This window comes from Chiloscyllium punctatum, chromosome 8 (assembly GCF_047496795.1).
Source record: "Chiloscyllium punctatum isolate Juve2018m chromosome 8, sChiPun1.3, whole genome shotgun sequence".
Classification (NCBI taxonomy): Eukaryota; Metazoa; Chordata; class Chondrichthyes; order Orectolobiformes; family Hemiscylliidae; genus Chiloscyllium; species Chiloscyllium punctatum.
Window position 1 is genome coordinate 54,935,523 of NC_092746.1, and position 23,179 is coordinate 54,958,701.

At 40.8% G+C, this 23,179-nt stretch overlaps 1 protein-coding gene across 1 annotated transcript in view; it reads right to left on the reverse strand.

Moving 5' to 3' along the window:
• znf830 (zinc finger protein 830) overlaps positions 1 to 15,170 on the reverse strand; it is a 44,963-nt gene extending 29,793 nt beyond the window's left edge. Inside the window, exons 1-5 of the mRNA XM_072575599.1 lie at positions 15,028 to 15,170; positions 12,676 to 12,772; positions 10,021 to 10,144; positions 9,189 to 9,213; positions 2,553 to 2,752 (exon numbers count right to left, since the gene is read on the reverse strand). Coding sequence (XP_072431700.1) covers positions 2,553 to 2,752; positions 9,189 to 9,213; positions 10,021 to 10,144; positions 12,676 to 12,772; positions 15,028 to 15,149 — 568 coding nt within the window. The 5' untranslated portion in view covers positions 15,150 to 15,170. The remainder of the gene's footprint in view (positions 1 to 2,552; positions 2,753 to 9,188; positions 9,214 to 10,020; positions 10,145 to 12,675; positions 12,773 to 15,027) is intronic.
• Between the last annotated feature and the right edge of the window lie 8,009 nt (positions 15,171 to 23,179).

Genomic DNA, 23,179 nt, shown 5'->3' on the forward strand with positions numbered 1-23,179 from the left:
ATTCAAACTTTATCTGCCACTCTTTGGACCACTGTACTAGCAGGTAACTTTCTTCGTTGTCCATTACATCTCCAATTTTGGTGCATTTGGAAACTTACTAACTATACCTCCTATGTTCATATCCAATACACTTATATAAATGATGACAAGTAGTGGACCCAGCACCAATCCTTGCGGCACACCACTGGTCACAGGCCTCCAGTCTGAAAAGCAACCCTCCACCACCACCTTCCATCTTCTACCTTCCATCCAGTTCTCCCTGTTTTCCATGAGATCTAACCTTGCCAACCAGTCTGTCACATGGAACCTTTTTGAACACTTTAGTCAAGTTCACATAGATCACACCCACCACTCTGCCCTCATCAATACTCTTTGTTACTTCTTCAAAAAACTCAATTAAGTTAGTGAGGCATGATTTCCCACACACAAAGCAATGTTGACTATTTCTAACCAGTCCTTGCCTTTCCAAATACGCGTAGCTTCTGTCCCTCAATCTTCCCTCCAACAACTTACCCGTCATTGATGTCAGGCTCACCTGTGTATAGTTGCCTGGCTTTTCATTTCTTAAATAGTGGCACTAGATTAGTCAATCTCCAGTTTTCTGGCAACTCACCTGTGGCTATCAATAATACAAGTATCTCAGCAAGGGACTCAGCAATTACTTCCCTAGTTTCCCAGAGTTCAGGGTACACCTGATCAGGTCTCAACCAAGAAACTATCACCAATGCCCAAGGAACAACATATCATAAAAACAACTTAAATGGTCTGTCACTTTTGTTATCTTCTTTTATTTATCCCTTAACTGTGTTTGCTTATCTGCCTTTGTGTTAGAATGGGGCTGTAAAAGAACAATGGTTTTTGGGCAGAGAACGTGGACCAATTAGATGACCCTACTGTTGAATTTTTGCTCTGTTAAAGTCATTACATTGTTAATAAGCTGCTAAGTATTTTGTTTAAGACACAAACTGATGTCAATGATTAATTATACACAAAGTTTTGGACTGGATATTTAGAAAGACTTGTTGGGAACCTGTGGAGTCAATTTTGAGGGTATTTGAAGGTTTTAATTTTACTGTGTCACTTACACAGAGGTAGAATGACTGATTTGGCTCGGCTGTCTGTCTCCATGTTGTAATGGTCATGACAGATAGATTTTTTAATCAGTAAGGGAATTGAGAGTTATAGGCAAAAGACAGGAAAGTGGAATTGAGGATTATCAGTTCAGCCATGATCTCATTAGTGGTGGAGCAGATTTGATGGACTGAATGGCCTATTTCTGCTCCTCCATCTTATGATCTTATCCTGAAACTCTTTATCTTTCAGCACTGTAGATGTACAGACATATCATAGGTGCAACATGTCTAGAAGGCAGTTCACCACCACCTTCTCAAGGCTGATTAGTAAGAGTAGACTAATGCTATACTGAGCTAGCCAGTGATGACCAGATCCTATGAAATATTAAGAAGAATGCTTGAATTATAACACAGAATCCCCATATAAGACTGTAAAGCAATTCACTGACCGTGTTTCTTTTTAAACATACAAAGCCCACAGTCCTTATGGTTTACTCTTTCATAGGGTATGAACATTACTGGCAATGTCAACATTTGTTGACCATCTTAAATGTCCTTGAATGGACTGGCATGCTCAGCAATTTCAGGTGGAAGTTCAATTGCATTGTTATGAGTCTCCAATCACACGCAGGACCAACGAGATAAGGATGACAGCTTTCCTTCCTCAAAGAAAGGTACCGATGGGCTTTTATAAAAATTAATAATAGCTGTCATAATCGCTATTACTGAAACAAACTTTTTCTTACATATTCTAGATGTATTAGTTGAATTTTAGTTCCACTAGCTGCAACTGGAACCTATGCACATGGAGCATGAACTCAGGTCCCAAACACTTTACCACAAAACCACCATCTTTATGAGAAGCCACGTTAATCACATTAAGCACTAATGTTTTTCTTTAGGATTTAGGATCAAATCTAATAACAATAAGAAAGAAATTCATCGCATATACTTCCTATATATCCAGAATGCAGTATCTGAACTTAACTAATTAACTAAAGTAATTGATTTGGAGACTGGAGGTTTGAAAGTTTCTCATCCTGAACTACAATCTATTAAATGCTTGCAAAGTCTAACATCTTTCCCAGTTGAACAATCATTTATGCTCCTATCTCAAGGAGCCATGAAGCAAAGAGCTTCCATGACAATGAAAATCATTGATCTATTAGATGAAAAACCAGTTTCTTATATTTTATACAGCAGAAGGTCTTTATAGGTTTGCTTAAAAAAAATTATGCTAAAAAACTACAGAACGATAAAAATGTCCTATCATATATAAAAGGCAGCTTGGCACCAATTCTGCAGGATGGGGAGTTTAATTTTCAGATAAGTACAGAATAATTGAGTAACAATACCATTGTCCAATTAAGCAAACAATAGTCTTCCAATTTTCTGATTCCAATGTTCCCAAATAAATTTTGTCAACATGATCAACGCTTAAAGAAGGAATGTTGCCCCACTTGTCAGAAAAATGCTTACCAGCAGGTAGACCATGTCCAGCCTGTGATTCCACTGGTGCTGGAAGAGCTGAGTGGGCCACAACACCTTTCTTGCCCTCTTTTACCGTGTCATTGCTATCTTCATCACAATCAATAACAGTTAATCCAAGTCCAGAATTCTGTGAAGACTTTGGCTGTTGAGAAACTTTGTTCGCTGGATTAATAAAATCAGGTGGTAACCTGGAAAAACATTTGAGTGATATAATCATTACAACACAACAGGGAGCCATCCAGACTAATGAGACAAAAAAATTGCAGAAGCTGGAATCCAAAGTAGACAAACAGGAGGCTGGAAAAACACAGCAAGCCAAGCAACATCAGGAGGTGGAGACGTCAATGTTGCAGATATAAAAATACTTACACCCAGAATGGTGGCTTCTCCACCTTCTGATGCTGTCTGGCTTGCTGTGTTCTTCCAGCATCCATTTAGTCCAGACTGTAGAGTCCATGCTATTATGTAGACCTACTCCCTGGTTCTTTTCTTGTAGCTCTGCAAGTTTTTCCCTTCAGCCAACACATTCAAAGCAGAAATTATCGAATTTTCTTTCAAATGTCACAACTGAATCTACCTCCATACTTTCCTAGGCAGTGTCTGAACCCATTGACTCTTTAAAACATTATTACTGAAGTTTCTTTTGCCAGTCTTTTTAAAGATAGATTCATTGAATTACCTGATTTGGAGATGCTGGCGTTGGACTGGAGTTTACAAAGTTAAAAATCACACAACACTGGGTTATAGTCCAACAGGTTTATTTGGAAGCACTAGCTTTTGGAGCACTGCTCCTGGTTGTGAGATTTTTAACATCGAATTACCTGTCATTTTCAGGATTTTATTTCATTATAATCCTCATTAGAGGCACTTTATAGTAAAAAGACTCCTGCAATTAATCAAAAAAATTGGCCCCCAATTTGCCATCTGCAATTTATTACATCAGTTATAGAGTCAGAGATATACAGCATGGAAACAGACCCTTTGGTTCAACTCGTCCATGCCAACCAGATATCCTAAATTAATCCGGTCCATTTGCCAGCATTTGGCCCATATCCCTTTAACCTCTTCCTAATCATATACCCAATCCAGATGCCTTTTAAATATTATAATTGTACCAGCCTCCACCACTTCCTCTGGCAGCTCACTGCATGCACACACCACCTTGTGTGTGAAAACGTTTCCCTTTAGGTCCCTTTTATATCATTCCCCTCTCACCCTAATCCTATTCCCTCCAGTTCTCAATTATCCTACCTTTGGAAAAAGACCTTGGCTATTCACCCTACTAAGGCTCATCATGATTTTATAAACTTTTATAAGATCAGTCCTCAGCCTCCAATCTCCAGGGAAAATAGTCCTAGCCTTATTCAGCCTCTCCTCTTGCTCAAACCTTCCAACCCTGGCAACGTTCTTGTAAATCTTTTCTGCACCCTTTAAGTTTAACAATATTTTTCCGAAGGCAGGGAGACAAGAATTGGAAGCAGCATTCCAAAAGTGGCCTAATCAATGTCCTGTACAGCTGCCAACACGTCATCCCAACCCTGCAATCAATGCACTGACCAGTAAAGGCAAGTATACCAAACACCTTCTTCAGTACCTTGTCTACCGTGACCATCTTCAAGGACTCTTTGCTCAGCAACACCTCTACCATTAAGTGTATAAGTCCTGCCCCGATTTGCCTAACTAAAATGCAACACTTCACCTTTATCTAAATTAAACTCTACCTGCCACTCAAGTTATTTACCTTCCTTAAAAGTAATAACTGGATTGAAAACATTATTTTAAACCACATGGCCCAAATAAAACTTTTGCTTCATATTTTGCTACTGAAATACTTTGAATGATTAAGTTTATTTTTGGAAGTCAATGGGGGAATAGGGTATTGCATTTTGAATGTTATATTGTTTACATGTATTATAGCTAGGGAATAAAAATAGGAAAGGAAATTTTCTAGAAGTGCTGAAAATTTATTGAATGCTCTCACAGGCAAATAAATTTAACTGTTCTTTTTAGACCGCCAATTCTGCTCTAATGCTGATTTTGTGGATTGATTCTAATTTGACAATGTCTGTTTTAGTCCACAATTTAGAAACTTGAGGAAAAAAACCATCCCTATAAACCTTGTTACTGTATGTGTACAAGTACTTTTATAGTTTCCTAATGATAGTGAGCCACTATACAGACTAGGAAAGTCCGAGTTTCAGACCCTGGTCCATACTAAGGAGATTTCAAATTGTTCAGTTGATACATCTGACTTCCAGCCAATAATCTATCCACTCAATTTTCCTCTAGCCCCTATCTACTATCGCCTTCTAAGCTTATCATAATTTCAACCTCAATGTTTTCCATTTGCGCCTTCCCTGGTGTCTCCACTCCCAAGATGTCCATTTTCTCCCTATTCATTCCTTCCATGCAATGAAGAACAAGGTTTCAGCCCTATGCAAATGTATAACAACAAGTCAGATTCCTAGGAAGGGGCCAAGCTCATTTCAGAAGTGACAAGTGAGTAACAGAAATAGCAAGTGAGATGCTGGAAAAGCACAGCAGGTTAGGCAGCATCCGAGGACCAGGACAATCGTGTTTTGGTCATAAGCCCTTCATCAGGAATGAGGCTGAGGGTTGCTGAGAGATAAACGGGAGGGGAGTGGGGCTGGGTGGAGGTAGCTGATAATGCAATAAGTAGATGAAAGTGAGGGAGAAGGTGATAGGTTGGAGAGGAGGGTGGAACAGATAGATGGGAAAGAGATGATGGACGGGACAACAGGGCAGTGCTGGGTTGGAGGCTTGGACTAGGATAAGATGGGGGAAGGGAAAATGAGAAAACTGGTGAAATCCACAGTAATCCCGTGAGGAAACTGGTGAAGCCAGGCGCCAACTCGCAGACACCTCCTCCTACTGCCCCCTTGACCATGATTTCACCTCCCATCACCAAACCATCATCTCTGATCTCCAGCTTCTGCAGTACTCACTTTCTCCACAGCAAGTGAGATGAAGAGTACGAACTTCATGGAGGTGGTCGCATCTCAGGATAAGAACATGCAGGGAAAAAATGAACAGGTGACTACTACAATGTTCTGGAGTACCAGACGGGTAATGCAAGTGTTCCCAGAGTCTATCTTGCTAATGGACTGGTTGTCCATTTTGGATTCTGGTGCTGGTGACAGCACCGCAGAGAAATTTCTGAAGAATCACTATGGTGGCTGGGATTTGAGAATGAAAGGGCAATAGTGGCAGGAGATTCAACTGTTATGGAACAGACAGGCATTTCTACAGATGTAAGCATCGTTCCATGATTTTATGCTATTTTCCTGGTGTCACTGTCAAGGATATCATCGAGTGACAATGTGACATTGTTTTGGGAAGAAATCGTGGTCCACAATGATAAAAAGGGAGATGAAGTCCTGAAAGCAGCTAGGAAAGGGAATTAAAAGTATGGGCTCTACAGAAGTCATCTTAGGCAAACTCCCAGTATCACGTGCCAGTGTGTATAGAAACAGTACAATTGGCATCTAAACTTTTGGTTGGAGGAATAGGTAGAAGGGAGGGCTTTACATTTCTGGGACATTGGGACTAGTTCTAGTGAAGGAAGGAAGGACCTTATAAAGAGGAAGCATTATGTTTAAGTAGATCTGGGACTATTTTGCCCACAGAGAAAATTGCTGGTTCTTTTCGAGGTTTGTGGGGGACGGGGTGCGGAGGGTTGATGGAGGCGATATTTGAAATTAGCTTAAGAGGAGGCTGGGAACCTAACATAAAGAGAATTTAGCCTGGAGAAAAATAAAGTTGCTACTGAAAAATAGAAAAGTTATAAACAAAAGTTGAAAGCCGCAGAAACAAATACCAATGATTGAGTTGAAACACAGAACAACATTAATCAGACAAACTAAAGCCACAAAGTGCAATTACAAATAAATGCAAACATATGTATGATCTAGTTGCAATTATAAAGACATAGCTGACCAAGGCTGGGAACAGAATATTTAAGGATATTCAACATTTAGAAAAAGACAGACCAAAAAGGAAAAGTGCTGATAATAAGGATGTAGATCAATACGTTATTGTAGGAGCGTAGCACCCGACTGGGGATGACGACTCAGGAGGCAGGCAGGATTCAGGCAAGTGGCAGACTTTTTATTCAAGCAGAAACTGGTTAATGCAGGGAGAGGGTCATAGGACCTTCCCCAAATCTGGCCTCAACGTAAGGAAGCAAATTTTCTTTTCATCTTTGGCTCAGATCAGAAGAGAGATTAATGAGACACTCAGATTGTGACAGCAAATTACAGCATTCCTATATGTTTCATGTTATAATAATCACACACAACGTGGTCACCATTTCCTTCCCTCTTACTCTGTATACCCAATCCTAAGAGACACCTAATTAATGATAGGCATCTCTACGGACAACCCCAGGTTCCCATGATCTTAAGGTGTTACCAGACACTATAATCTCAAGGCAAAAGTGAGGACTGCAGATGCTGGAAACCAGAGGTTAGATCAGAGTGGTACTGGAAAAGCCCTTTTTGCCCGAAGCGTTGATTTTCCTGCTCCTCGGATGCTGCTTGACTGGCTGTGCTTTTCCTGCACCACTCTGACTAAACTATAATCAAGGTCTTGGGAACTTCCTATGCATCCTATTTATTTGTACTGCACAGTTATTGGCTATAATCCTTCAGATCTGTCACAGGCTTGCTTATCTTGAAGGACTGCCTGAATGTATTTATTCATTGTATTCTCCACTGTCCTAATAAAACACACACACACACACACACACACACACACACACAGGAACCTCGAGTATCCGAATGAGATGGGCGGGCACTATTTTGTTCGGATAATTGATTATTCTGTTATTCGATTCAATGCCTCTCCTCTGAAACTCTGAGTTTTCTGTTAAGTCTGATCCCCATTCAGGAGACACACAGTACACCACGCATGAGCCCTGACACCCGTCCAACGCCAACCCTGCATCCCCAAACCTGTCCAACACAACCCCACTCTCATCCTCCAACACCGCCCCTCAAACCCATCCAATACCACCCACACCCCTGCCCTCAAACCTATCCAACCGTGCCCTCCAACATCACCCCCAATCTCGTTGAATACCACTCCTCCATCCGCATCCACCTCCATTCTATTCCCCACCCCCCACCGCCGTCCCCTCTCTGGGGCAGCTGGACTGGACACCAACAACAAGACTGCTGCTGGAGTGAGAGAGAGCGAGATAATAGAAAGCGTTTCCTGAGGCTAATTAACGTTCACATCTGTGTTTAAATATTCTTCCCCTATGCTTCTATTATACTTTGATTAAATGTGTATCTATACTTGTGTTGGAATCAATCCCTATGATTTTCTGAAGAATCTTTAACTAGAAAACATTTCTGAATATTGTGAGTAATTTCAAAAGAAACAACTATTTGCTACAAAATAACTTTAGCTGTGGTCTTTGCAGCTGCTCACAGAGTCAATCTGGCTATTTCATGGGTTGAGATCACATGCAGTATTATTCACTTACTGGGACAATCATTAACAAGGCTGGGATCAATCACTAGTCTGTGCTTAGGCATCCTCTGATCAAACTGTCTTGGATGGTTGCTTGTAGGGACCCTTTGCTGACCTTGGAGAAATCAGTAAGAAGTTTCCTTGCCCATGTTTGACCTGATGCCATGAATCTTCATAAGGTTCAGAGTCAACGTTGAGATCTCCTCCTGATTGTATACCACTGTATCATTACCTCTACTTGGTCTGTCCTGCCAATGGAATGGGACATACCTAGGGCTGGCGATGGTGTTATCTAGATGTGCGCAAGGTACAATTCTGTCAGATTTACCCTGTCAGACTTCTGTTTAACACGTCAGTGTAGTGATATCTCTCCCAATTTTGGCACTAGCCCCAGATGTTGCTAAGGAAGACTCTGCAGGGTTGACAAGGCTGGGTATGCCATTGTCATTTACAGTGCCTTAGTCGATGCCAAGTCATCCATCTGGTTTCATTCCCATTTTGAGATTTTTCAGTGGTTTGATACAACTGAATAGCTTGTAAACCATTTCACAGGGCAGTTAAGCGTCATTCACATTGCTTGGGTCTGCAGTCACACGTAGGCCAGACAACGAAAGGACAGCATTTTTCTCATCCTTGTCATTCTACACGTTTGTAAACTAGGTTAGGACCAAAATGAGGACGAACATCTTCACTCTGCTGGCAGAGAACCAGTAGCATTCTCAGCCCCATAATGCTGTGAAGCTCAGCCATTGAGCATGTTCAAGATAGTGACCAATGGGTTTCTAGATACTAATGCTATCAAAGGATATGGTGATAGTACAACTAAGGGATCAATTTTTGATTTAGAAGGGCAGGGCAAGCTCCAGTGACTGAAACACTCACTCTTGTCCCATGTTCCTCTGTAAAACAGAAACTACAAAAAATGCAAGACAACACAAATCAAAAAGCTTTGAATGAAAGAAAGAAAGATAGGCATTCAGAGAAAGGATGCATACAGGCAAAGAAAAGGTAAGCTGTAAGGTATACTGTGAGAAACAAGTAGTATTGACCATTTCAAAAATTGTACAAATGCAACGTCAAAGAAAATCAAAGCCATACGAAGTGATCTTATGTAACAAAATTACTCACCCAGAACCCGTGGATTCACAGAATGCTGTGAAAGATAACCAACAGTTACTAAGCAACTAGTGCTTGCTGCAGTCAGAAGAAACATTTATCACAGTTTTAGCATAAATTAATAGTGTAACACATTAAACAGAAAATAACTTATCGAGAAGGTTTTTTTCTCTACTGATCTTCCCAACCTGGATCTTTGTTTGAAATCTATTATACTACATATTGCTATGTAAATACAAAACAGAGATAAGCTGGGGGTGAAGAAAAAGAGATAGGCAGGTAAAGACAGTGCACACAGAAAAGGCTTGCAGCTTGCTTGAGGTGAATCGGAAGATATGGTAAGGTGACATGATGAAGAATGTATTATTTTGTTATTATATGCATGTTGCTACTATCCCTTTTATTCCAGAAACTCGAACATTTCTCGCAACCTGTTGATATGGTATTTTATCAAGGCCTTTTAGAAATCTATGCATACCATATTAACCATATTGTGTTAAATAATGCTGTATCCTCAACTGAAAATTTTAAGCATGTTAGTTAAACACAATTAACCCTTAACAAATCCATACTTGGTTTTACTTAATAGACATTGCACAAGGGATTACAAATTTTATCCTAAATTATTTTTAAAAGCGTGACCACAAACAAAGTTAAAACAATTGCATTGCTGGATTGACTGTTATAATTCTTGAACAAGGGTGTAACATATACTATTGTCCTAACCTTCAAGTTAACAGATAAAAGAGCAAGTGGCTCAATATAAAAGTTTTATTTATGAAGTTTGACATAAATCAATAAATCGGCTTTTCTTTTATTCTTGGAATATTAGATTGGTTCTTACCTTTGACCTTCTTTGTTGTTTGCGATTCTGGATCTGTAACTTTCCTTTTTCCTACAGAAACTCTTGGTGCATTAACATGTGAGGGTCCTGTTGTTTGTTTTGTAGTTTTTAGTTTCTCAAGATTCTACAAGGAATCAAAGATTAATGTACTTAGTCTGCATTGCACGACTTTAAGAATGCTCTTTTAATCAAAGGAAACAAGGTAGCACTGGCAAATTAACATAGCAATTCTGCCAAATTCAGGTATCGCCTGGTAAGTGCCAGGTGCAGTACCTTATGCGTTAAATGAGGTGCCAACTTTGTAAAGATACAACACAGGATTACATGTGCTATGGACCAGGCCAGACCTGCCTCAAAACATTTTAAGAAGGTAGCCCAGACCCTAAATTCTTATGTTTTTAATAGGCAGATGAAAGGTGAATATTCCAGGAGTGATGCAGCTGGTCAAACCACTTAGCTTTAAACAAAACAGAGTTTATTTACACCTTATGGATGAAACATGAACAAAAGAAAACAGAATTTAGAATAACTTATTTGATAACTCATCTGACATGATATCACAAATTAGCGAATCTGTTTCAATTCTTGCAACATTCCATAAACACACCCCTTGGTAAAAGGTAAATTCAAACTCAGGGTCTTAGAGGGAAGACAGGATTCAGACAGGAAGTTTAGACAAGACCTCTGCCGAAACATGGAACCTCTTTTTCACTGTAACTGCTTCTCTAGGTCCCCAGGTAAAACTAAACCAAACTAGGATAAAAAAAACCAATTGGGAGAACTGGCCACCCCTCTGCCATTGATTTCAAATAGATATTTCTAGACACATTGGAACCTCAGCCTTTATGATCCCTATTGAAAAAAAACAAGGACAACATAACCTTGTTAAAGCATTGTCACACATGCTAGCTAAACAGTAGTATTAGCATGCTACTTGCAGATCACAGCTCAATAATCCTGCCATGTCCAATCATGAAGAGTGGTGGGCAATTAAACAACTAAACAAGAAAAATCAATTCCAGTAGCATCAAGCAGCCAAGTGCTTTTCTCCTGAGGTCCTAGTCATCCCAAATGTCAGTTTTTAGCCATTTTAAATTAGATCAAGCTATAGTTGAATGCTCGACACAGCAATGAATGCAGCTTCAGCAATGTTTTAGCTGTGAAGCTGAAGGTTTGCCCTAAAATTAATGTGCCCTTAATCTCGCACAGCTACACTGACACATACATTCTGGTATTAATCCAAACTGTCCAAATACCATGCATTCTCTGAATACTCTACCTAAAATCATCATTGTCTCAAGAAGTCAGCTCACTGTTACCTTCTCAAACATAATTAGAGATGGACAAGAAATGTCGGCCTTGCCAGCAACACCCACAACTCAAGAATGAATACACAAAAGTACGATGAATAATAACAGTTGCAGCAATTCATTTTATTTTAACTCCTTTATAACCTTATTACGAGAGTAATTCTTATGAAAATGTCTTCACTTACTGATAAAGTAGGAATTGGAGCTTTCTACTTTATAATGAAAGCACTGGGTTTTAGCTCAAATAAACAACTGTGCTTTCCAAGCTGTGAATACAAGTTTTTCATAGTTTATACACAAGTACTTATGGTGATAATTCCTAATATTACAGTGTTAATTTGTTGCTTTCTGGCATTGTACTGATTCACAATAGGTGCAGTCCTTAATTACATGACAGCATATTGTGAACACATTTCTAATCAAAAGCATTTTTTGATTTTTTTTAATGAAAAGAGGATCTTCATTATTTTAATACTATGGCTCTGTTAGGGTACCAGGTCTGAATACATTTGAGAATTTTTTTAATGTTGATCTCAACCTAAACCTTTCTAGCAGAACTTAGACTGCAGACCTGAACATTTATGGTCTTTTCTCAGTTAACAACCAATGCTTTGCTTATAGTTTAAAATTGTTAGAGCTATTTATCACAGATAAGTTCCCTACATTTTAGTTCAAATGAAAGAAATGTCAATGTCACCCGAAAATCTAAATTGAACCAATTCACAAATCTTTGCAGCAAAATTTGATTTGACAAAAGGAAAGCAGTTGGGACCAAATTGGTGAAACACAAAAAGTGGGATTTTAGGGAAATCGCAGCTTTGCATTAACATTTGAGATTTTTTCAAACTTCTTTCCTGCAAATAAATGTGGTGTTGTTCATGTTAGAATATCATCCTAAAATCATACAGTAAAAGGAGGTTGTAATAGATCAAATATGTGGTACAGGGTGCAGGCTGGAGAAAGTTGTTTTTTTAACATAGGTATGCTTGTCATCTCCGTCTACTAGACAATGATTACTTAACCTAGTTTTTCTCAATCTAAGACTTATTATCATAAGTGATGGCACGGTGGCTCAGTGGATACCACTGCTGCCTCACAGCACCAGGGTCCCAGGTTCGATGCCAGCCTCGGACGGCTGTCTGTGTGGAGTTTGCATATTCTCCCAGTGTCTGTGTGGGCTTCCTCCGGGTGCTCCGGTTTCCTCCCACAGTCCAAAGATGTGCAGCTCAAGTGAATTGTACCCTGAAAACTGGTCATTCTGCCAATGGAATAACAAAATTGCAATATAAAAATATCCTCAGTTTTAAAAATTCCTAGGGTTACAATTAAGAATAAGTATTCTTACCTCTTTATGTTGTTTCCCTAATATGTGTGTCTGCCATAATAATTCATTTTTTACTGGAGCACTGCAAAGCACACAGCTGAGGTGACCTAAGCTGTTGTATGTTCATCTGGGTTAAGGTAAACCAAGTTACAATGCAAAAGTTAAAAGCAAAATACTGCAGATGCTGGAAAACGCAGTAAGTCTGGCAGTATCTGTGGGGAAAGAAAGAGTTAACATTTCAAGTCCAATATTACCCTTCTTGTTTCTCTCTCTCTATAGATACTGCCAGATGGCAGAGTTTCCAGAAAATAAAATAAATGTTTACAGAAAATACAACATGAATTTCACACAGAAAATTTGTTATGAAACCAAATTATAAATACAATCAAGTTGAAAGGTTATCTGATAGCAGTGGCAGCAAGGACGTGGCTCCTCGCAGCCTTTGGGGCCAGCAGCAGTAAAGCTCCTCCAGCGATCAAGGTGGCAGCAATGGCAAAGCTCCTCTAGAATCAGAGGCAGCAGCAAGAATGTGGCTCCTTCCGGCGATTGATGCACAGCTCGCAGACTGATCGGAGACTGCGGGCTGTGGCTAGGCTCGGCGCCTGCAATGGTTCCAAACAGCTTTCTTGAGATAAGGCTTAAAGATCTGGATGTTTTCCTAATTTTACAGTGTTTTTAAATTTCTGCTTTTTTCAATTCTGGTTTTGTAACCAAGATTGCACCGGAGAATGGCTACTTTGTACACTTTTCATTGTACTGATACATTCCTATACTATCTGTACCTACTTCTTTTAAATTCCTAGGGTGCAATGAATGAGGTCCATGGGTTTATCAGCCTTTAACCCCATTTAGTTTCGATAGATCTTTTTCTCCAATGATAGTGATACCAACTGCATTTAGTCCATCTCCCACCCCTCTCTGTCCTTTGATTATTTCCGAGTACTACTATTTCTGCATTCTGGAATGCTATTAGTTTCTTCTGGTGCAAAGTATTCATTTTACTCCTTAGCCATTTTCTCCTCAATTATCTTTCTGAGAATTCCTTTCCCAGTCCATACCAGCCAACTCTGCTTTTTTTAAACTTTACATTATTTAAGTTTAGCATGTCTGTGTCCAACCCAGGTTTCTCACCCTCAAAACTAAATCCTATCATCTTTGGGCACAGTTTCCCAGGGGCTCATTTATTCTGAGATTACCTATACAACCTGCTTCATTGCACATTACCTGATCCAAAATATCCTGATGCCCGGTTGAATCCACAATATATTGTTCTAGGAAACTGGAATATATTCTATGAGTTCATCCTCAGCGCAACCTTTGTCAATTTGATTTTCCCAAACTACGTAACCATTTAAGTCACTGTGATCAATGTACCGCCTTTTTCCACATGATCTCATTAGGTCTTGATTTATTCCCTTTTTTGGGGGAGGGGGGAAGCTGGTGACTTGATGCTGCTCCTACCAGTGTCTTCTTGCCTTTGGTATTTTCTACTTAACCATATTTCTGATGCAAGATAATTTCTTGCTTTAACATTTAATTCTTTTCACACTAATAAACATACCATATCATGTTTGCCATTTGCCTCTTGCCAGCCTTTCCAAATGTCACATACCCCTGAATGTTTAGTTCCCAAATCTGGTCTTCTCCACCAGTACTAATGCAATATGAACCACAAGACACTTCACCTGTAACAATTTTTAAGTCATGCATTTAACTCGACTTGGTTATCCCAGGGCAATACCACTGCCACCTACTCAGGAAACTGTATATTAAACTATTTGATGATTGGAAAAGATATTCCAGTTACAAATGTTTGATAATTATGGAAAATCTCAATAAAGGGCTTTAAAAGGTATGACTCAGAATTGTGACCCAAGTGAGGCTTGTAAATCAAGTCCACAAGTTTCAAAATAAAACACACACACATATATATATAAACAATTACATTGTAATTATTAAAACAGCTCAAATGGAATCTGAAAGGGATGTAACTATTAAACAGCTGAAGGGGGGTTGCTCAGGCATGGGAATGTTTGATGTAAACTAACCACGGATCCTTTTATTTTCACTACCATCATTTTCAAGGTAAAATCTTCCCTTTCCCGAATTAACCAGGTTTGTGCTGACACTCCTTGCTTCTCCCTTTAATTTCGCCTGGCAACCCCTCTAATGCAAAGCACTTCGAGGGTAGGATCAAACTGCTGACTGGTGTATGTGGCTAGTGTCACTTCAAATGTACTAGAAATCCGGGTCACGGAACAGACGAGAAGATACCCCTAAACCCTGACAAGTCTTCCTGATTTCGAGTTTAAATCGTTTCCCGGTCTGACAGAGGAGATCTAACTCCCACTTCCTTCGGACCTTCCGAAAGGATATTTAGCGAATGGGGAGTCGATCCTCTTTCCAACCGCGCTCGCCCGCTGCTTCTCCCTCATTATCCGCCGTAGCTCCTGCTGGTCAATAACTTTCTTCTTCCCCTTCCCAGCAGCCGCCATCTTGACAGAGACAGGGCGTTTCCGGTGTGAACCCGGAAGTACTTCCCGGGCAGGTGGGTTATTGACCTCTCTTGCTGCGGCGTCTTATTAAGGTCATGTCTGTTATAGTTACTGTGCAGGAGTGTTCCGGATTAGACATGAATCTACTTCATAATAATGGTGTTCATGGCGAGATACATTCCCGATTTCCTGAAGTACGTATTTCTTTTAGCATTTCCAACTCATTGCCTGATTTTGTAACTCCGTCATTTCCACAAAGTGTGTGGATCCAACTTCCTGCTTCAACCTGCCAACGGGAATGATCGCAGAGGAAATAGCAGCGGTTGCAATGTGATTGAATTTTATTTCTAGTTTAATGGCTATGTCTAAGAAACAGAATACCGTATAGCACCCTCCTATTCAAGAGCCACCTCGAGGTGTGTAACAATATCTCTGAACTGGTTGACTTAAAGATGTCTGTAGGAGCAGATGTAGGTCATTTGGCTCTTCCAGGGTAAAAACAATGACTGCAGATGCTGAAAATCAAATACTGGATTAGTGGTGTTGGAAGAGCACAGCAGTTCAGGCAGCATCCAATTTCGCTGCTCGTTGGATGCTGCCTGAACTGCTGTGCTCTTCCAGCACCACTAATCCAGTATTTGGCTCTTCCAGCCTGCTCTGTCATTAGTTGATCATCCAGCTCTGTTTTCTTCTCATCACTTCAGTCAAGTGATCCATTCTCCTTGGATCACTTGACTGAAGAACTGTCTCGATATCTTTGTTGAAAGTCATCAATGTTTTGCTTCAACAGTTTCCTCTGGAAGAGTATTCCACAGACTCACTACTCTGAGTGAAGAAATTCCTCCTCTGTACTAAATGGCCAACCCAAATCCTTGGATTGTAACCCTGATTCAGCACTTCCTGGTCTTTGAGAACATCCTTCCTGGATTTACCCTGTATTATTCTGTTAGAATTTTAAAGGTTTTTTTGGATCTTCCCCTTCCCCAGCCATTCTCCTAAACTCTAGTGGATATAGTCCTAATCAAGCCAGTCTGCTGTGTACATCAGCCCTGCCGGTGTAGGAATTATTCTGGTAAACTCCCTCAATAGCTAGAACATCCTTCCTCAAATAAGGAGACTAAAACTGCTGACTGTACTCAAGGTGAGGTCTTACCAGTGCCCTGTACCATTGCAGCATAAGTTCACAGTTCTTGTACTTGAATCCTCTCATTATAAAGGTCAATATATAAGTTGTTTTCTTCACTGCCTGTGTCCCTACATGCTTACCTTAATCAATTGGTGTAATTGCAGCTTCCTCTTTGCCAATCTGTTGCCATCTAAATAATGATCTGCCTGCCTGTTTTTGCTACCACATTGGAGAACCTCAAATGTATAGCCAATAGGTGCAGGAGTAGGCTATTCTGCCCTTGGGAGCCAGCACCACCATTCATTATGATCATAGCTGATCATCCTCAGTCAGTATCCTGTTCCTGCCTTATCCTCATAACCCTTGATTCCACTAACCTTAAGAGCTCTATCCAACTCTTTCTTGAAAGTATCCAGAGACTTGGCCTCCACAGCCTTCTGGGGCAGAGCATTCCACACACCCACCACTCTCTGGGTGAAGAAGTTTCTCCTCAACTCTGTTTGAAATGGCCTACCCCTTGTTTTTATACTGTGTCCTCTGGTTCGGGACTCACACATCAGCAGAAACATGCTTCCTGCCTCCAGAGTGTCCAATCTTTTAATAATCCTATTCGTCTCAATCAGATCCCCTCTCAGCCTTCTAACCTCAAGGGTATACAAGCCCAGTCGCTCCAGTCTTTCAACGTAAGATAGTCCCACCATTCCGGGAACTGACCTCGTGAACCTACGCCACACTCCCTCAATAGCCAAAATGTCTTTCCCCAAACGTGGAGACCAAAACTGCACACAATATTCCAGGTGCAGTCTCACCAGGGCCCTGTACAGCTGCAGAAGAACCTATTTGCTTCTATACTCAATTCCTCTTGTTATGAAGGCCAGCATGCTATTAGCTTTCTTCACTGCCTGCTGTACCTGCATGCTTGCTTTCATTGACTGATGTACAAGAACACCTAGATCTCATTGTACTGCCCTTTTACCTAACTTGACTCCATTTAGGTAGTAATCTGCCTTCCTGTTCTTGCCACCAAAGTGGATAACCACACATTTATCCGCATTAAACTGCATCGGCCATGCATCTGTCCACTCACCTAGCCTGTCCAGGTCACCCTGTAATCTCCTAACATCCTCCTCATGTTTCACCCTGCCACCCAGCTTTGTATCATCAGCAAATTTGCTAATATTATTTTTAATACCATCATCTATATGTTATCATGTATATTGTAAAAAGCTGCGGTCCCAGCACTGATCCCTGCGGTACCCCACTGGTCACCGCCTGGCATTCCGAAAGGGAGCCGTTTATTACTACTCTTTGTTTCCTGTCAGCCAACCAACTTTCAGTCCAAGTCAGTATTTTGCCCCTAATACTATGCGCCCTAATTTTGCTCACTAACCTCCTATGTGGGACTTTATCAAAACCTTCTGAACGTCCAGGTACACTACATCTACTGGATCTCCCTCGTCCATCTTCAGAGTTACATCCTCAAAAAATTCCAGAAGATTATTCAAGCATGATTTCCCCTTCATAAATCCATGCTAACTCTGACCTATCCTGTTACTGCTATCCAGATGTGTCGTAATTTCATCCTTTATAATTGACTCCAGCATCTTTCCCACCACTGAGGTCAGACTAACTGGTCTATAATTCCCTGCTTTCTCTCTCCCTCCTTTCTTAAAAAGTGGTATAACATTAGCCACCCTCCAATCCGCAGGAACTGATCCTGAATCTATAGAACATTGGAAAATTATCACCAATGCATCCACGATTTCTCGAGCCACTTCCTTCAGTACCCTGGGATGTAGACCATCAGGCCCCGGAGACTTATCAGCCTTCAGACCTAACAGTCTCTCCAACACCATTTCCTGGTGAATGTAAATTCCCTTCAGTTCAGGTCCTTCAGCCACTGTTATCTCTGGGAGATTGCTTGTGTCTTCCCCAGTAAAGACAGATCTGAAATACCAATTCAACTCTTCTGCCATTTCTTTGTTCCCCGTAATATATTCACCCGTTTCTGTCTTCAAGGGCCCAATTTTAGTATTAACCTTTTTTTTCCTTTCACATACCTAAAAAAGCTTTTACTATCCTCCGTTATATTTTTGGGCAGTTTACCTTGGTACCTCATTTTTTCTCTGTGTATTTCCTTCTTAGTTATCCTCTGTTGTCCTTTAAAAGCTTCCCAGTCCTCCGTTTTCCTACTCAACTTTGCTATGTTATACTTTCATCTCTGCTCAGGTATTGCACCATTGAACTTTGGCAAGCTCCTCCCTCATAGCTCCATAGTTCCCTTTGTTCAACTGAAATATTGTCACTTCCGGTTGTGCCCTCTCTCTTTCAAATTGCAGATTGAAGCTTATTGTATTATGGTCACTACCTCCTAATGGGGGTTCCTTCACTTCGAGGTCCCTGATCAAAGCCAGTTCATTGCACAACACCAGATCCAGATTTGCCTTCTCCCTGGTAGGCTCCAGCACCAGCTGTTCTAAGAATCCATCTCAGAGACACTCCACAAACTCCCTTTCTTGGGGTCCAGTACCATCCTGATTCTCCCAGTCTACCTGCATGTTGAAATCCCCCATAACAACTGTAGTAATATCTTTGCGACAGGCCAATTTCAACTCCTTATTCAGCTTACACCCTACATCCAGACTACTGTTTGGGGGCCTGTCGATAACTCCCATGAGGGTCTTTCTACCCTTAGAATTTCTCAGCTCTATCCACACTGACTCTACATCCCCTGATTCTAGGTCCCCCCACGCAAGAGACTGAATATCATCCCTTACCAACATGGCCACCCCACCTCCTCTGCCCGTCAGTCTGTCCTTATGATAGCACGCATAGCCTTGAATATTTATTTCCCAGGCCCTGTCCACTTGAAGCACGTCTCCATTATCCCCACAACATCGTAACTGCCAATTTCCAAACGAGCCTCAAGCTCATCCATCTTATTTCTAATACTTCGTGCATTCATATATAATATTTTTAATTTGTTACTGCCCTCACCCTTCCTATCAATTCCTATTTCACTCAACCTTACGGCATGATCCCTTTTTGTGAGTTTTCTGCTCCATTGATATCGTTGTCTTTCTTGACTTCTCTTGTTCTAACTTTCCCTTCAATTTCCTTCTTAAACTTCCAGTTTGTCCTCTGCCTCCCCCTCTATTTAGTTTAAACGCAGCTGTGTTGCAGTGGCAAACCTGCCTGCCAGAATGCTGGTCCCCCACCTATTAAGGTGCAACCTGTCTCTCTTGTATAATTTATCCTTACCGTAAAACATACCCCAGTGATCCAAGAATTTAAATCCCTGCTTCCTGCACCAGTTCCCCAGCCACACATTCAAGTCCATTATCTCCCTATTCCTGGCCTCTCCAGCCCGAGGAACTGGAAGCAAACCGGAGATAACCATCCTGGACGTCCTGCTTTTCAGCTTTCTTCCGAGTTCTCTGAAGTCCCGCTGAAGAATGTCCCTCCTCTTCTTCCCGACGTCATTTGTGCCGACATGTACCACCACCTCTGGCTCTTCACCTTCGCCCTTGAGGATTTCCTGCACTCCGTCTGCGATGTCCTTAATCCTGGCACAAGGAAGGCAACACACCATCCTCAAATCCCGCCTGTTGCCACAGAAATCCTGTTCAGTTCCTCTCACTATGGAGTCCCCTATTACCACGACTCTGTGTGATGCCTGACTCCTCGGCTCTGCCTCCACGCCAGCTTTTGATTGGCAGACCTGACTGCCTCGTGGACAGGCAGTGTTGTCCGTCTCTACTGTTTCCAAAAGATTCAACCTGTTCCTGACAGGTACTTCCACTGGGGTCTCTTGCACTTGTCTCCTCTCTGCCTTCCTCATCGTCTTCTCCCTTCTACTCTCTTCTGGAATGGTCGGTGTAATAACCTCACTGAAGGTCCTGTCCAGAAAGTTCTCATTCTCTCGGATGAGCCAGAGGTCATCGAGTTCTTTCATCAGTGCTGCGATATGCTCTGTCAGAAGCTGAATATGCACACACTTTTCACAGTTATATGAGCCAGATACACCAGAGTCCTTGACCTCCCACATCATGCACGTAGCACACTGAATCAGCTTGGCAGTCACGTCTTCACCCTCTTCAACTGTGGCGTAATCACTTCACTCAACCTCCTTGTCGAAGACTCCTGAGCTAAAGACTCTCTGTTTTCTCAACAGAAACTTCCCTGGATCCACTTTTTTTGGTGCAAATCTACCGATTTTTAATTTAGGTTAGAGGAGGAGGGTGGGAGGGAGGACCTACTGTGTAGCACCTGGGGTTTAGAACACACCTACTTAACTAACAGTAACTCACCTTCCCAACCGCCTCTGCACTCCGACTTCACTTCCGCCCAGCTCCCGCCGCTCTCTGCTGCAAAAAGACCATTGGCTTCAAGGTAAGTCACTCACCTTCCCAACAGCCTTTTCTTATTATACTGCCATGAATTTGCTCACTGACTTGTCCAAATCAGGATTTGAGGAGACATTATGGAAATGAGGAGACATTTCTTCACCCAAAGAGTGGTGGGCCCGTGGAATTCATTGCCAAAGGAAGTAGTTGATGCCAAAACATTGAATGTATTCAATGGGTGGCTAGATATAGCACGTGGGGCCAATGGGGCCAAAGGTTATGGGGAGAAAGCAGAATTAGGCAATCGAGTTGGATGATCAGCCATGATCGTGATGAATGACTGAGCAGGCTCAAAGGCTGAATGGCTTCCTCTTGCTCCTGTCTTATTTATTTCAATGTAAATCACACTGAAACTTCTCTGCATTCTCCTTACAGCTCACCTTCCCTTCCAAACTTGGTGATTTTACATGTAGTTTTTTCTAAATCATTCATTTCCATTGTGATTAGCTGAAGTCCATCACTGATCCTAGCAGAACCCCACTAGATACTCAGAAAAGGACCTGTTTATTCCTGTTGTTTGTTTTCTGTTTGCCAACCAATTCTCATTACATTTCAGTGCACAATTTTCATTTCCATGTGCTTTAGTTTTGTGTTAATCGCTTAAGCAAGACCTTATTGAAAACCTTGTGAAAAATTGAAGGAAACCACATCCAATGGCTTCCCCTTATCCACTCGACCAATTATAACATCAAAAATGTGTCAAGCGAATAGATCCATGCTGACTCATAGAGTCATAGATTGTACCGAATAGAAACCGATTCTTTGATCCCACTCGCCCATGCTGACCAGATATCCCATTTGCCAGCACTTGGCCCATATCCCTCTAAACCCTTCTGTCTGATCTTGTAACTATTTTCCTAATGCTCTGCTATTACATCTTTCATGGTGGATTCTAATATTTCTCCCCAGCACCAATGTCAAGCTAACCAGCCTATAATTCACTGTTTTCTCTCTGCCTCCCTTCTTAAATAATGGATTTATATCAGCCAACATCCCTCTACAGGAACTCTTCCAGAGTCTATAAAATTTCAGAACCTGACCACGCATGCATGTGCTATTTCTAGGGTCACTTTCTTCAGTACTGTGGGATGAAGCTTACCAGGCTGTGGGAATTTATTTGCCTTTCAAACTCATTAGTTTCCTAAAAACCAGTTCTGTACTAATATTAATTTCTTTCAGTTCCTCCTTCTCATTAGCGCCTGTGTTCCTCTATATGATTTGTGTCTTCCTTTGTAATGATAGAACTAAGATGTGTATTTAATTGGTCTTCCATTTCTTTATTCCCCATTATAAATTCAGATGTTAGGAATATTCCTTATTGATCTTTTTCTGATCACATACCAATTGAAGGTTTTACCATTGTTCCTTGCCAATCAATTCTTCTCTCACATTCTATTTTTGTCTCTTACTTATTTCTTTCCTTTTCATGGAATCTAAGCTGCTGCCAATTCTCATGTCTGTTGCTTTTTATGGCCAACTTGTTTGCTTCATCTTTGGATTTAACACTATCCCTAATTTCCCTTGATAGCCATGGTTTGACTGCATTCCCATTTTATTTTTACGCCAGACTGGGAAGGGTAACTTCTGAAGTTCATTTATGTGCTGTCCAAGACTAGTATTCTAAGTTAAATTAAGTAACTATGTAGACATGAAAGCTGAACTGGCTGTAATTGATTAGGAAATCTAATAAAAGGACGCCCTTGATACATTGAAGTTCTGGTTTGGTAACTCTGGATTCATTGAACTTTTTCGAACTTGTCATATAACCACACCAACATATCTGATTGGATTTAGGCCATGCTACAGCACAAAATTACAGGCAAACTATCATTTGACATCAAGATCTTTCTGTGAAACCCTACAGTATTGCAGAAGTGGCCAATAATCCTGAAGAGACTAACGAATGCCTGGGTTTCCCTGGCTAAATCCACATAGGCCATGGAGATAGTCTAGGTTTTGCACTGAAACACGCAAACACTGTAAGGTTGTTTGACTACACTGATGCACTGGTGTACTGTATCACATTTGCCTAAAGGCACCATGCTGAGGAGAACAAGTTTACTGAGTTTTTCCAGAGATAACCCCAACATGTTTAATATCTTTTTCTATACAAGCTCAGGCCATTGTAAAGTGTGAAAAAAATTGAAAATAAAAGGAAATGCATTTTTCACATAATTACTGTGTCTTTATTTGCTTTTTTTCACATGCAATGTGTCTAGGTAAAATTGAGTTGTGCTGGGGCCTCTTTGGGAATCTCAAAACTCAGCTTGGTGTATATTTGTGAGTGGTCTCCTGCAATTCAACATCATAATTTTATTGTACTATTATTCATCAATGTATAGTATAGGAGTAAATATTCAATGTAGAATCCAATTAGATATTGGTAACATGCAGTAAGTATCATTTCAAACCCATCTAAAACTAGGCATAATTATACCAACAAATATATTGCACAAAAATCAGATTTATAAGATCAGTACTGAGATGCAATGGGAATA